This window comes from Andrena cerasifolii, chromosome 10 (genome assembly GCF_050908995.1).
Source record: "Andrena cerasifolii isolate SP2316 chromosome 10, iyAndCera1_principal, whole genome shotgun sequence".
Lineage (NCBI taxonomy): Eukaryota > Metazoa > Arthropoda > Insecta > Hymenoptera > Andrenidae > Andrena > Andrena cerasifolii.
This window is the reverse complement of record NC_135127.1, coordinates 8,848,843-8,863,907: the sequence shown is the minus strand read 5'-3', so window position 1 is coordinate 8,863,907 and position 15,065 is coordinate 8,848,843. Positions and strand designations below refer to the sequence as shown.

The 15,065-nt window shown below is 43.0% G+C and overlaps 2 protein-coding genes across 4 annotated transcripts; one reads left to right on the top strand and one right to left on the bottom strand.

Annotated features, from left to right (window-relative positions):
• Positions 1-625: 625 nt before the first annotated feature.
• LOC143374055 (uncharacterized) lies at positions 626-15,024 on the bottom strand. 3 transcript variants are annotated; one of them, XM_076821887.1, is made up of 11 exons: positions 14,811-15,024; positions 6,860-6,979; positions 6,643-6,782; positions 6,414-6,543; positions 6,149-6,286; positions 5,894-6,070; positions 4,524-5,819; positions 4,298-4,446; positions 3,659-4,029; positions 2,822-3,088; positions 626-2,736 (listed from the first exon to the last, which is right to left on the bottom strand). In XM_076821887.1, the coding sequence occupies exons 2-11, from the start codon at positions 6,974-6,976 to the stop codon at positions 1,370-1,372; spliced, it is 4,152 nt and encodes a 1,383-aa protein (XP_076678002.1). In that variant the 5' UTR covers positions 6,977-6,979; positions 14,811-15,024; the 3' UTR covers positions 626-1,369. The 3 variants fall into 3 exon arrangements, with proteins under 3 accessions (XP_076678002.1, XP_076678003.1, XP_076678004.1); XM_076821888.1 differs by having other exon boundaries at positions 3,659-4,008; XM_076821889.1 differs by having other exon boundaries at positions 3,659-4,005.
• LOC143374056 (pickpocket protein 28) lies at positions 8,042-14,544 on the top strand. The gene is made up of 12 exons (XM_076821890.1): positions 8,042-8,734; positions 9,372-9,487; positions 9,555-9,680; positions 9,815-10,018; positions 10,259-10,376; positions 10,896-11,044; positions 11,149-11,350; positions 12,332-12,602; positions 12,679-12,802; positions 12,883-13,008; positions 13,092-13,183; positions 13,400-14,544. Exons 1-12 carry the CDS (start codon positions 8,426-8,428, stop codon positions 13,582-13,584), a joined length of 2,022 nt encoding a protein of 673 aa, XP_076678005.1. The 5' UTR covers positions 8,042-8,425; the 3' UTR covers positions 13,585-14,544.
• Positions 15,025-15,065: the final 41 nt, after the last annotated feature.

The following is a 15,065-nucleotide window of genomic DNA, read 5'->3' as shown; positions in this document are numbered from 1 at the left end:
TGTAAACCATTTCTTACGTAAATACATTTCATCGAGATTCGCCACTCTGAGTGAAAACGATTACATGTGAATCCTTTCTCTGTGTTTGCTTGCCGTTTAATAAATATGTAGTAGAAACTGCATCAACTATACACAAAATAATATGAATAATTTATGCGTCCAACGATAAATTTGTACGCAGTAAAGAATAGCGTCACCGTGTTCCACAGTCGTCCATTTTACACAAATAGAAATTATTAGCAAATTTAATTATTCATTCAGAACATTTGTAGTTCAAGAAATATACAACTTCTAGTTATACAAATAATTTCTGTGATTTGGAATACAGTACAACTCTCCCATGTTATCATTTGTAGCAGCTCTGTGCATTTGTGAAACTCTCGACCTCGCATATCTTACAGCTTTTAATGACTCATATAAAAATCTCAGATACGAAAATTTATTCCACACTTGATGGCCGCTGAACATCAAAGTACTCCGTGTATTCATGCTCTTGGTACATGAACCATAATTTTACATACTATCCTACTTGTATAAGTTATTTACACACTGGTCTATGAAATGCGAGCTATTTAATACTATCGTTTTGCGATGTCATTCGAAACTGGACAATACACAAAATATCTTCTACTGTGTCAGGAAAATAATTTTTTTTACCGCAATCGTTGCCTGCCCCCTCCTTTGTAATTACAATTAAAGTTGAAATATAAATTCACGACGTAGTGAAATAACAAAACGATATGCATCTCCGTGCATGCAATATCTTAACAATCCGTGCCAAAGTATCTATGCCTTATAAAACGATGTCCATTAAATTGCGAGTGTCCCAAATTTCTCCGAAATTCAACAAAAACCTCTCTCACTTCCCGCTAGAATTCCCCACGTATGAGAGTACACCAATATTGCTTCGACACCACGTAACAAAAATATATAAAAATCGATATAGGCATCACAGGTCCCAAGTATCACTCGAACAGTTTTACAACTTTGCAAATGGAAAAGGAAATATGCAACATGCATAACGCATAAAACTGTATGATTATAAATAATTTCTCAATAATGTTTCGAGAGTCGTCGAAGAATAAATCGGAAGAATGAATTCATGAACGTGAGGCTTACCCATTAGTCCACTTTAAAATTAGAAACGTAAGCAGTCTCGCTGCTTCGACAGCATCTCCCTTTTGAAACTTCTTTGCAAACTGATTCCCGATGCACGAAATGGAATCGCGCCATACTCCGTGCTATAAACTGTAGGAACATTAGCTTTGAAAGTATACAAGTCAGAAAGAGATCGAAGACCACCCTACCAACTCTACCAGTATGAAAATTCTTTCCCCGCGACTCCGCTTGAAGACTCTTAAACTGTATTTTACAAAATGAGTTTCCCACCGTTCGAAGCTCGTATCTGTGCCACCTGTTCAGGGGTGAGTATCAACTTGCTACCGTTGGGCAGTGCTAAGGCATAGTGGCTTCCAGTTTCATTAACGACTACCACCAACTGCGTGTTTGGGTTCTGAACCGGGGGCGCAGATTTCACAGGCGTTATCGAGATGCCACCTTGGCTCATGCGCTGTATAATCTGTGGGGAGATAGCGTTCTTCGGCGTGGCGGCCTTCGTGGTCGCTTTCTGCACGGCCGGCGAGGTGTTTTTACGAGCTGGGCTCTTCGCTTTCCCCGCTTCGGACTCGGGGCCAGCTTTCTCAGTGATGATCATCTCGATATCATCGTCACTGTCGCTGACGACGATCACCGAAGTAGTCTTCTGGCTCGCGTTCTCCGAAGCTGCGCCTTGGCTCCTTGGTCTCTGCGCCCTCACGGGGGTCCCGCGTTGCTGAGGAAGGCTTCTCGTTTTAGGGTTACTACCTCTTGGAAAGTTCCCTCTAATAGCCAGACTGCTCCTTATAACAGCACCCGCAGGGTGCGGATGACCGTGCCGTGGAATGGGATGCCTGCTATGAGGGGGCCTGGTGGCTATGCTCGGGTTAGAATGAACGGTGAGCGGGGGAGCTTGGGACACTCCTTGGGTGAGAACTTGAGAATCCGTAGCTACGAATCCAGGTCTTGCAACCACGTATGGAACGTAGCCGGGGTGGCCGACGAATTGCTGAGGCGTCATCATCTGCGGCCCTTGTGGCTGGAACGTCTGAGGGGGGACGAAGGTGGACTGTGGATTCTGAATAATGTAATTTTGCCCGCCTTGCACGTAGTAGCCTTGATGTATCGGCGGCACGATACCGGAGACTACGGGGCCAGGCTGCACGATTGTGTTTTGCGAAACTACGGTCGTAGGAGTCGGCTGCATCAGGTAATAGTTCATCGGATTCTGGCCAGCTTTAACCATCACGTAATTGGGATTGACGCCCGCGGCGTAACTGTTATCGAAGTGACCGGGCACAGTATCGTAAATCGGGCCCTCATCCTTTATGTCCAGCTCCGAATGCACGCTCTCAATGTTCTCGACTTTGCACGTCGTTTCCGCGGAAGGCACTGTTGCTTGTTTAGGATCATTTGCTACCACAGCTTCTTGGTTCTCGGCGACTCTGTTCGCGCTGAAAGCCCGTGGCTCGACCGGCTTCTTTGGTTTGCATATTTGGACGTCCTTGATTCTAGGCTTCGCTTTCTCCTTTTTCGCGGGCGCGGGTGCAGGCGCCACTGTCGACTCCGCTGCCTCCTGCAGCTCGTCGACCTTGATGCTTTGTAACTTGTGCTGGAATGATTTTAATCTTCTATTGGCAGCTGCAAGAGAAACGTTTTAGTTGTTAATGGCTCTGTCGTTCAGCGTTTCCGTTGTTAGTTAGACGCATGTTCCTTGTTCACTCACACGGACGTTTATTTTTCCTTTTGCGAGAGCCCGGTAGAATCCAATCTTGGTCTGAGTCCTCCTCCTTTGTCCGATCGTCAGCGTGTTTGACTTTCGGACCAAAGTGAGGAGAGGGTGCACCGGCCTGTGCGCTGGGAGCCGCGTAGACTGCCTCAACGTCGGTCCATTCTTCCAGCTCGTTCTCCTCGATCTCGTCGTCTGAATAAAATTGTTCTGTGTACGATGAGACGCCGCGGGCTCGCAGTACTCTTCGCGTTTGGTGCTCTCCTGCAGGGAATAATGAATTTCAGACAACCGTGATTAGGGTTTGTCGATTTTTTTTTATAAATTTGTAAAATTCGAAAACTGGTTTTTAAATTAAAAAAAAAACGGTTTTATATAATAGAATTAATGTGTAAAAGTGAATTAATTATTTAATTAAAAATGTTAACATTTTGACTTGAAATTGCCTCGGACAGAAGCATATTCTGGTAGGTAACAGTTTACTGTAAAACTAATCTTCATGAGTTCAAAAATACTAAATGAAATAGAGATTTGTAATTTATATTTTGTACGGATTTTAGTTATTTTTTCATTTGGTTCTGTATGCAGTGTATTTTATTTTGTTATATTTTTGTAATTCCATAAATATTAAAAGAACTAAAAAAATTGAAAATAAGTATAGATATTTATTTTCTATTTTAATTCTATTTTTTTGTGAAAATTCGAAAACCGGTGCACCGGGGTTTTGTGAAATAGTGGAATTCGAAAACCGGTTTTTCTATAAACCCTAACCGCGATACTTTCGACTCGCAGGAATGAAAGTGAAGTGGTCACTCCACTGTTTTTCGATCTCACCATCTCCATCCGCATCCTCTTCTTTCGTCTCTTCTTCAACTCCTGTGCTTTCTTGACTATTGTCGTCGCCTCTTTCGGACTGACTTCTTTGCGCTTCGCTTTGCGCGTCTTCGCCCTGGTGCTCTGTACAATCTTGCCGTTCGTAGCTTCTGTGCTCTGTACGGTCGATGGGCTCCTCTTGGTTTTTGATTTTGTTGGAGGCGTGCTGAGAGCCAGCTGCGGGTAGGGCAGACTTCGGTATCGTTTGTAACGTTGCGTCTCCGGGATTTGGCAGTGGACAGCCCTGTGATCCAAGAACCCACCAATTAGAGCCAAGACCCTCCCCAGATGAGTCCTGATCCTCCACACTGCTACAACATACAGCAGCTTGTCTGCCACGCACGCTCAACAATGAAGTTAATGTTACTGTGAAAGCGTGCGGGTATGCTCCGCTTTACAGATCACAGATTGTAGCAATTTCGAGGGACTCCGGGTAGGGAACTTTCAATACGAATTGAGAATGTTATGTTTACATATCTTTTCAAGGTAATGATGAGAAACTTTATAACAGAGACTTTTATTCCTAAATGGTGCAACGGGATGAATCATGTTGTTAGGATATTGCTATAGGTGCTTTAATATAAATGAAAGTGAATATACCCTTCTTTGAAATTGGTCCATTCCTTCTGGAGCTTCCCTCTCGCTTTCTTCGTCGAATCCCGCAGAGCTGGCTCCATTCCTTCCAAAGAAGCGCTCAAATTTTTCATGTTCTTGATCAGCTTCGCTTCGCAAGGAGAAATAGGCTCGTTCTAGAAACATACCGTAACTTAGTAGCAGAATTAGACAGCGTGGAAATTTGAACGCAAATAAAGATTAAATTACATACATCATCGTCAATATCAGCAGTTGTACTATCGGACTTTTCTGAGAAAGTGGATATCAGGTCTCTGAATGAACTAACGCTGTCGGCTACTAATTGAAATCTTGATACACTCAGCTCCATTAGCATTTCGTTAAAATTCTCCACCTCTTGTTTCCAACCATCTGTTCTCTCGTTCTTAATTTTCCGAAAATTATATGAATTACATCCCGCCTCGGTGTCCTCGTCGAAAGAGAAGTCCTCGTCCATCGCTTCTTTCTGCAACATTCTCCTCAACTCGCTCAGAGAAAGATCCTTGTCGTCCCGAGGTTCTGCGTCCTTGTCATCTGAATTTTTGTTAAACCTGACTGGCCGCGCCACTTTCCTCTCGTTAGAAATCAGAGCCTTCGGTTTCTGTTCTTTAACGCACTGCCCATTGTGCCTGAGGGTTTTACTCCTCTCCGTTCCCTCGCTAGAGTTGTCTTCCTCTGTCGTACTGTGGCTAGTTCTCGTTTCGTTTAACTTCTCGTCGTCAGATTTCGACGCGGTGGATACCGCAAAATTACTGCAGCCTTTGTCGTTCAATTTCAAACATTCCGCGCTGATAATCTCATTCAGCTTTTCATCGTCCGTCTTCGAAATGCTGGACAAATTATCGACAGCTCTGTCAATAGCTTCGCCCCTATCTGCACACAAATCTACGGAGTCTGCGTATTGCCTCGTCGGGGTTGATTCTAGCCTGCCTTGGGACGTATGTACTAAAGATATGTCGGCATCGTTTGTTCCCTGTCCTTCGGTTGCGTCCGATTTCGCGTCATTCGTTATCCCACTAATTGCTTCTGTACCACACTTATCGTCACTAGTATTCGGAAAACCTTTAAACGGCGAACTCGAATCGGAAGTCGCTTCGGCTGAACTGTTCATATCGTAACCATTCGACATTTCACTGTTACAACGCGCCTTTTCAGACTTCGTTCTCACTTCCGAGCAGTTCGATAAACTTTTCGTCCTATTCCCGTTTACGGTGTCTAAACTAATGTTATTATTACTACTAGTACTACTATTATTATTATCATTCCTACTACAGCTGCTTGTACCACATGGATTTGTATTCTCGCTCTTTAAAGTGTCCGCCTTACTGTCGCTAATACACTTGTTCGGATTCTTTTCGCCGCACTTGATTACTTTCCTCCTCGACCTTGGAGCCATCCCACTACTCCACCGCGATCTCCTCCTCTTTTGCTTGGCCTTCTTCTTCGTCAAGCTATTCTGCTCTGTCTGCACTTTAGTTTCCAGCTCTGCTTTTAATTTCGGCTTGATGGGCTGAAATAAAATTGAAATCAATAGAAGCTCGAATAATACAGCGATAGGTTTGAATGATTTATCTTTAAGTTTACCTTCACTGTCGACAGAATCTCATTATCCAGGCAGTGCCTGTAAACTCGCAGGTCGGTTTTAAGGAACTGTGGGAAGTACGTGTATCTTGCCCCATGGCGATCAGTTCCCAAGACCGTCTCGAACTGGTCTTCCCATGGCTGCTTGGCTATTTCTTCTTGTACAGTCTTCCTAGTGTGCTGGTCGAAGAGATTTCTGTTATTCGCAGGGTAAACGTCTCCGTACCTCTAGAGTTAATAGAATTCATTCTGCCGTACCATAACTGTGTCGCAGACTGTTTTTAGCAGCCACACCTTCTGCTTGAACGTCAGCTCCTCGAAGTCTTTGCCATTCAGCAGAGGTGCGTCAGGGAATACGTTCCAGAATTGCGGTTCAACACCGATGGTTTCTAGAACCTAAAAATCTTTGATCATATTTCTCATCACTGCAATGCATGATGGGTTTCTACGCATAAAAAGGGTTTCATTCCGTGAGAATGGTGTGGTACTCTGACAAATCCGGTTAAGTAATGTCAGTGCTTACTTTTACCGCATCCCTGTGCTTCGCCTCGTAAACTTTGAACCAGCTTTTCATTTTGTAAGCGAGAATGTTTGTCCAAAACTCATACGGCATAGATGGTATTTTCCTTAGCTTCGCTTTGGTGGTGGAGGAGCTGTAATTAAATATCTGATTAGACCAGTAAGCTCATGAAAGCTAAAGCTCTGCAAAGCTTTCTTTTCATTCTGTGCGTTCGAATGAGTCATGTATCTACCTTAGCAAGGACGTCATGATATTAGCCAGCTGCTTCGACGCCCTTGGCATTAAGAGCATGCGTTCCATTTCGTACATGGACAGATGAGGTATATTCAGAGTATCCTTCGCCAGATGAAGAAAATGGAATACTTGTGGGATCTGAAATATAATTGTACAAACATTCACAAGTGTGTTATACCAGGATCAGCGCCAGCGTTAACGATAGACACTCGTACCTCCCACATAGATTCCATTTCAGCTTTTACTTCATCCGGGAAAATGTTCTCCTGCTCCCAGTCAACCATTGACTGCTCCTCCTCCTCCGCCTTCCGCTTTCTGCTTCTCTTGGACATTTTCTGCGGTTGAAATGAATAATTATACACAAATGCGAACAGTTGTTTCAAGCAATTAGGCACGCAACATTGGAGTCACATTCCAAGAACAGTCTGGAATACATCAAAGGTGTGTAAATACACTATTAATTAGATAGAATCAATGTGTAGTTAGAAAAATTGTTTCCCTCCCAGAGATATTAACATAATATAAACAATGATGACCTAGTGGAGGCGTTCCAGTGTCAACAGCACTCTTAAAGGCCGAGTGTCGTTCGCAGTATTCTATTTCAACATTTAATATCCTTTACTACACTATTACCCTTTTATACTCATTAAGTATACCCAATTTTCTATATTTACTGAAGATCACGCGCACTACTCTGATAAAGGGAACAAAACATAGGAATTTCACAATAAGCAATTTCCTCTGTAAATGTGTCTGTAATGAACAATTCCACAGGGCAGTCCGTAATTGTATTCGTGCCACAGTCGACCGTCGACTTGCTTGTAATTTCTTTTATCTACCTGGAGAATCATCGAAGTCTTACTTTGTAGAGAGAATCAACAATTTGAACTATGCATGCTCCTTGATCGCTCTTAGGATTTTCCTGTGTTTCCAAGCCAGCTCTATTCTAAGGAATCACTTACCTACTACTAATAATTTCTCTTTTCCTCTACCTTCAGAAATCCTAAAGACACTATGCTCAATCCCTAATCTACTGATCCCTACCAGGAATTCTCAAGCATAGCAAGGAGATACACTTGAAATTAACAGAAAACCTATTTCGTATTTTCTATAATTTCAGAACTAGTGGCCTGCAGATCCACAAAAAGAAAGCCATCCCCCTTTCAACGGGGCTGTTGAAAAGAACCATAGATCATTTGCTTCTTCGATTCTTCACCCTTCGACCATGTGCACAAAAGATCTTCGCGGGGAGGGTGCGATAAACACTCGACATTCACGATTATCCGTGTCATCGCGGGTGCTGAGCACGCACGCCTGGCTAAAGGGCAACAAGGAATGTTGACACGCGAGGATCCTGTCCAGCGAAGTTAAAAGGATGTCCATGGGAGTGTTGCCCACCAGTCGGTTGACAGGCATCGCTCGCTGATGACTTGGAAGTGAAGTGACAAACAAATTGCTCTTTGAGGGACAACCAGCTGACACACATTCCAGCCGTAATTGCGCGAAAATATTTTCTTTCGGAGCCAAAGGCTGTCGAGGCTGCTTTTGCAGAGGGTGCAGCGGACTCTTGGGAGGGAATCGGGCGCATTGGCAAACGGGATTCTCCTTGAGTTTCGAATCTACGTTGCCTCTTCGGGGAAGAAGGCACACCTTCGCATCGGCGGAAACTGCTTTCAGTTCTCCAGAGATATAGGATCGAGGGTGAAGGCAGCAATTCTAGTGGCTTTGAAAAGTAGCTTCGTCAATTTTCATGGGAGTGTTCCAGAGTGACCAAGTGGTAGATGAATTGTAGTCAATCATTCATAGTGGCGATCCATCGTGACGATTTGGATAGGAGCAGGGAGGCCCGCGACATTGATGCAATGCCGATCAAGCTCTATTATCGAGACTACTCAAGCAACCAGGATAAAGAGATCGAGAGCTCTTACAGGGCCACTGACAAAGCGACGCTGAATTATTTGAGGAACCACGATCCTAATATTCCCTACTCCATCAACACCGTGCACCTGCAGTATCCATACAAGCCACCTCAACGACTGGAAGGATTTGCGACTAGAGAGAATTTCAAGGTGCGGCCAGCATCCGTCAAGGTGATTCCTTCAGTCATTCGATCGTTTCTTGCACGAAAGAGATCCTCCAGTCTCCAATTTCCTCAATGATACAGAATTGTTGGTAACTCTTCTTCCTCGGCAGAGCTGGGCATTAATTGAATAAAAAATTATCGAATACAAGTTACTTCAACTTAGATTATTCGACGAATAAAAAAATTAACTTTATTCGTTGAATAAATTCTCGTCGAACAATTTTTTGAACTTTTATTCTTTAAATTAATTTTGGCGAAATCTCACCCCCTCCCTCCCCCAGTATAAGAATTCATAAGATTTGATATTGCAACTCCCTCCTTACGTAATATTTTTCACACTTAATTTTTTTAGTTATTAAAATTCTTTTAAATGTTTATATAATTCATTGAATTCGGTTTCGGGAAATTTAAACTAAAACTACTTTTCCGGAACATTAATGATTGAATTTGTATTTCTTGAAAATTAGGTTAAAAAATATTGCACAAAACGCTACCTGACTCCCCCCCCCCCCGTGTAATTAACATAATAAATTCTCCCCACCCCAGAAAGCCTTGCGTAATTTAAGAATGACTCCTACATGGTATCAAGCAAAATTACTAGTGACTATTTAGTAAGGTTTTATGCGAACTGAATTTCTTGCAAGATCATGTATCGGACGAGGGACGCGACGCTGCGCTCGAGGAGCAACAAGAACTCGGTATCTAAGAAAGACCCTGCTATGATACAGCAGAGTGATCAGGACGACGACAAAGTCATAAGGTAATTCATCTCGCACAAGTGCGACGAAATCTCTCGAGAAGAATAATGAAAGATTGCTTGGTATTAGAACAAACGATAGCCAGAGCTGTTTAATGAACTCGGACATCAGGAACACGCTGAAGCAGTACTGCACCAACAGCAGTCTTCACGGTTTGCGTTACGTTGGCGACTCGAATTTGACGATCCTCGAAAGGTAAATTATTCATTCATTCTTCGAGTCGTTTACTTTTTTTCCCTTTCTCGATAAAATTAACTTTACAATTTCTTTTTCAACCAAAGCCTCGCATGTTATTCTCGACGTCTGAAACGCTAATGTCTCTTCGCCAGGGTCTTCTGGATAATCTCCTTCACCCTCGCGGTCCTAACAGCCGCCTACTACATTTGGTTCCTGTACCAGAAGTGGGTCTCGACGCCGATCATCATCTCACTGAGCCCCGAATCGGTGTCCCTCGACGAATTCCCATTTCCCTCGGTCACCATTTGCAACATGAACAACGTGAAAAAGAGCGAGGCGGTGCGGATCAACGCTGGGTGAGCAACTCCCTAAACCGTTCCTGTAAAATAGCGATTTCTGATTAATGATCCGTGCTAGTGAACTTCTGAAAGATCTATCCCGAGTACTCTCGGTTTCAATATTTATTGAAAAATTTCTTATCCTTTTAAATCCTCGAAGCAATGAAGACACGAGTCCTCTTAGCATTCTATCGACAGAGTAATTAAATAAAGCTCGATTAAGAAACGGGAACGATTAATCTGAGCTTCTAACTTCAGGACCGACGACCGCAAGAAGCTGATGCTGGAAGACAGATGCAGCATCGAGAACCTGACGCACTTCGATCTCGACGACAGCGCGATAACTTGGAACAGCATGTTACATTTCATGATCAACGTACGTAACTTCTAATACCATCTACACCTCAAGGCTACGTCGCGATAACGTGCACACCGCTCGCCCTCTTCGACGTGTAAAAACGCCTGTTTAGTAGTACACGTATCTAAACTCCTCTACGTAATTCCACGGCAAACAAGATCTGTATCGATGCCCTTCGAGAAAATTGCCTTCGCATGTCCGCTCCTGTGTAAACTACCGCGAGAATTCTTCGTAATTTGTTAACGCGTTTAAGCGGACGAAGCGGTGGACAGTCGCACAGAAGTAGGGGCTCAGCATGTAGATACATTTACATTTGCCTCAGCATGTAGATACATTTACATTTGCCTCAGCATGTAAATACATTTACATTTGCCTCAGCATGTAGATACATTTACATTTGCCTCAGCATGTAGATACATTTACATTTGCCTCAGCATGTAGATACATTTACGGCGGCATTACTGTCGATCCAGTTCCGCGATCAGCTGTTCGTTTAATCTTCCGTTAGCATCCATCGAATTTCTCGCGCGTCCACAGGTGTCGCAATCCTGCACGGAGATGCTGCACCTGTGCCAGTGGCATGGGAACGTAACCGAGTGCGAGAAGATCTTCAACCCCTCGATGACCGACGAGGGGATCTGTTGCAACTTCAACTCTGTCCATAGGAAATATATGTTTTACAATCCGTGAGCTAAAATGGAATATACAAGTTGTTATATAAATCGCGTGCTCAGGAGGAGAGATTTTAGCGGCAGAGTAAGTTTTTGTAAGGGAGTCCTCGATGTTCCAGGCGCGATTGGTCGGATCTGAATATCACGTTCCCCTTCACCAGCATCGACTGGAACCCTGAAACTGGATACGACGAAAACGTCGCTGCAGATTCGATACCGTGGAGGCCATACGGCGCTGGACAGTTCTACGGTTTAACTCTGGTTCTCGACGCGGACATCGAGGAATATTACTGCTCATCCTCCGCAAGTGTGGGCTTCAAGGTAGAATTTCATTCTTGCATCTCCAGCATTTTAATTCACTGTAATGGAGCAATTACTATGGGATTACGGTTGGAATAGGATATTATTATTCCAGGTGCTGTTTAAAACTTTAACCCTTTGCACTGAGCATCCCCTAAGCACAGCGAGGTTTAACTTAAACTTACACTGTGGTTCTATTAAGAATATGAAGTTTAATAAATTACTAGCTCAATTGAATATCACTACGGGGTGTAGTGAATATTTATTTATTTTCTGTCTTTATTGCACCAATTGTCTATAGTAAGGTGAAAAGAGCGAGGCCCAGCTCAGTGTAAATTCCTCTGTAGGGTAAACCAACCAGTAACTGACCGCATACCAGTGAATGACCATTAGGCAAAGAAATGTCAATTATAAATTTAAACATTATTATATGTTTATAAATGGAGCGTAGTTGCACGTTTAATATCCTATATTTTTAGTTACGCGTATTAAGCAAACATTAATAAGTACAATTCTTATTAAAAGTATGCGGTCATTTACTGAGCTTCTACACGTTTTGCATTTTATAATTGTTTCTTTTTTAAATTACGATAAGAATAAGTAATTCTTTGTATAGGTAAATTTCAAGAGAAATAAATTTAAATGCAATTTCAACAGTTGTCTTGTTGCTGTACATAAATATATTCAAGTATTAATCTCAAAGGTCCATAGATTCAACAATTCGGTCATTCACTGGTTGGTTTACCCTTTTCCGGGAGCCACGTGTCCTTTTACTACACGTACTATACTATGGGTCTCTAGTTTCTAACAAAAGTTTAGATTTCAAAATTCAGAAATTTCTATGGTGCCCCTTTTTCTCCCGATGCCCTAAGCACGTGCTTATTTTGCTTACTGGTTAATCCAGCACTGGTCACATTGCTAACACGAGTCAATCTAGCCCTGGCTAACTATTCTCAATGAGACCGCCTGACCGTTGAGATCAAGACAATGGTGTTCTCGCAGATGTTGCTGCACAACCCCGTAGAGACCCCGAAGATAGCCGAATTCGCGTTCACGGTGACCCCAGGCGAGGAGACCCGAGTGATCGTGGCGCCCCGGATATCGACCGCCAGCAAGTCGATAATCTCCGTCCCCCAGAGGAAGAGGAAGTGCTTCTTCACGTCCGAGAGGAAGCTCCGCTACTACAGAACGTACACGCAGAAGAACTGCGTCCTCGAGTGCGAGGCGAACTTCACGCAGAAGATCTGCCATTGCGTCCAGTATTACATGCCCAGTAGCTTTCATTCCCCGTTGAGAAGTAGTCACCCACGCATAATAAGCCGAGGATTTATTACCGGTCTCTGTTGCAGAATCCTCGAACACACCGATCTGCGAGAAGAAGGACGACGCGTGCGCGACGGACGCCCGGAGGGCGATGGAGTTGAAGCTTTACGACGACGAGAGTGGTATAACTTCTATAAATGCTTCCGAAACGTGAGCCCTCCGCTATGTTAAGCCGAAGTTCCGTTAGGAACTGCGTATGATTCCAGACCCTAGATGTTACCATTTTGCAGACGTAGCTGCAACTGCTATCCAGGGTGCTTCGAGATTAATTACAACGTGGAGATCTCGCAGAGCAAGCTGGTGCCCAATTTCAACATCGCTGAGAACTATGTGAAGACGAGCAAGAAATACTTCACGTAATGATATTTCATTTTGATATCCGCGCAGGTCGTCGATTCTGTTCAGAAGAATTATGCAATCCTAATTTTTCTTTCACTAGCGAGAACATGGCGGTGGTTCATCTGTTCTTCGTCGATTCTCAGTTCACTAAGTACATGAAGAACGAGTTGTTTGGATTCACGGAATTCCTTTGTGAGTCTATCTCCTCGCTTTTCAGATTATTTAATAGTTAGCGTTGTTAATTAGCTACGATGACAGACAGAGATTTTGGTCCCTGTTCGTTTAAGTCTCTCTTCTATCTAATCCCTGACCCCTTTGAAAATTCTAATCTTCAATGGCAGAGATCTTTCTATTCCTGTGGTGGAGTGATTATCCTTTAACGTGCCTATTGCTGTTTGTTGTGCACAGCGAGCACGGGAGGCTTGTTGGGACTCTTCATGGGATTCAGTTTTCTGTCGCTGGTGGAGATCATCTACTTTCTAATTCTGAGGATGTGGTGTCGTTTATACAAGAACAGACACGTGCCTCATAACGTTCTTCAGGTACACCCGCTAAATACCAGTCGGGATGTTATTTACCCTTTTATACAGTAACCTCTCCCCGGATTTTCCCATTCTTGTTCCGCGAATTTCTTCTCCACGGGTGTACCAGTGATTTTGTAAATAGTCATTAGACGCATAAAGTAATGTATGAAACGCGTGCGAGCTCGTGTACAAATAATATGTAATGCGAAACTTACGTCGTGAGTTTTAAATGTCTACGAATTCAGTGAGATCCTAATTAATTTCTCCTATGAATTAAAATATAGATGAATTCAAAGATAAAAGACGTTTGAAATGATTGAAATATTTATCCGATACCCATAATTATTATTTCGATAGTTGAACGTTTCCTAGTGAAAAGTTATTTCGTGGACGCAGAGGAAATTAGCGTCTAAGTCGCGTTAATTTCTTTCAATGCCACACTTTTTTATTCACAATATTCGAAGTAGTTCGATATCGTAGAAGATCGTAAAGTAAGGCCCATTTCGTAGGATCCAAGGAATCAAAAATCCACAGAACGCGTTTTTATTTACGATCTACTCCGATATCAGATGGCCTTGTCCACCTCGATGAACTCTTCTCAACAAACACTATCGTGAATAAAATAGTACAGAATTCCATTGAGAAGAATAAAAATCTCTTTCATATCTACACCCACGAAATAAACTATTCTCATCGCGAAATGTCCCCAATCAACTTTTCAAAGAAGAATTCTTTTGCATCCTCCATTGCTTACGAAATCTTCCCGCCTGTTCCGATAAAACATACACACTGTATATATGTCACGAGTGTGTACACAATCCCAAATACCGTAACAGCGTATATCTAGTTTAGTACCTAGCTAACGTAACCTAAGAAATCATTTAGATTATATACTGCTCATAAAAGTGACCATTACATTCAAGCTTGACATGTTTGATCATTAACACAGCTACAGCAAGAAATGCTACATACAAGATCCTAACCAAAAATAAATGGTACTATTTTACTAAACACTTTGAATATGAATTAAAATTTGCTTTACTAGCATTCGAAGGCATTTACGCACGCAAAATTGTGCCACGCGAAGCAGTTTTGGTAACAAGCTATAAACAACAAAATTACAATCTACTATCACGATAGTAACAGTCAGAGGCCTCGAACCAGAGAGAATCGGATCGTCGCACACAAATAGTAGCTCGACTGTAATTGTCACTTTTCTGAATGATACGTACATATCCAATACTCCAAAAACAGTAATGCTACACGAAGTAAACGTAACTTTTTAATTGACTTACCGTTGACGCGTGGCTCTCGGCGAAGCTTTAGCCGTAGTCAGGTAACATCCTCAGGCACGCATCGTCGCGATGACAGGTTAAAATGGCACCTGGGTGCCGACGAAAGCCGACCGGGCAACCTCACTTATCCTGGAACCGAGCACACTTCACTGTTTCCCCAGCGCCATGTTTCTTCCACCATCTTGCGTTGCAGCACGGGCGTGACTGAACTCACTCACCCCGGCGCTGCGCTCACGTCGTTCGTCGAACCTCTGG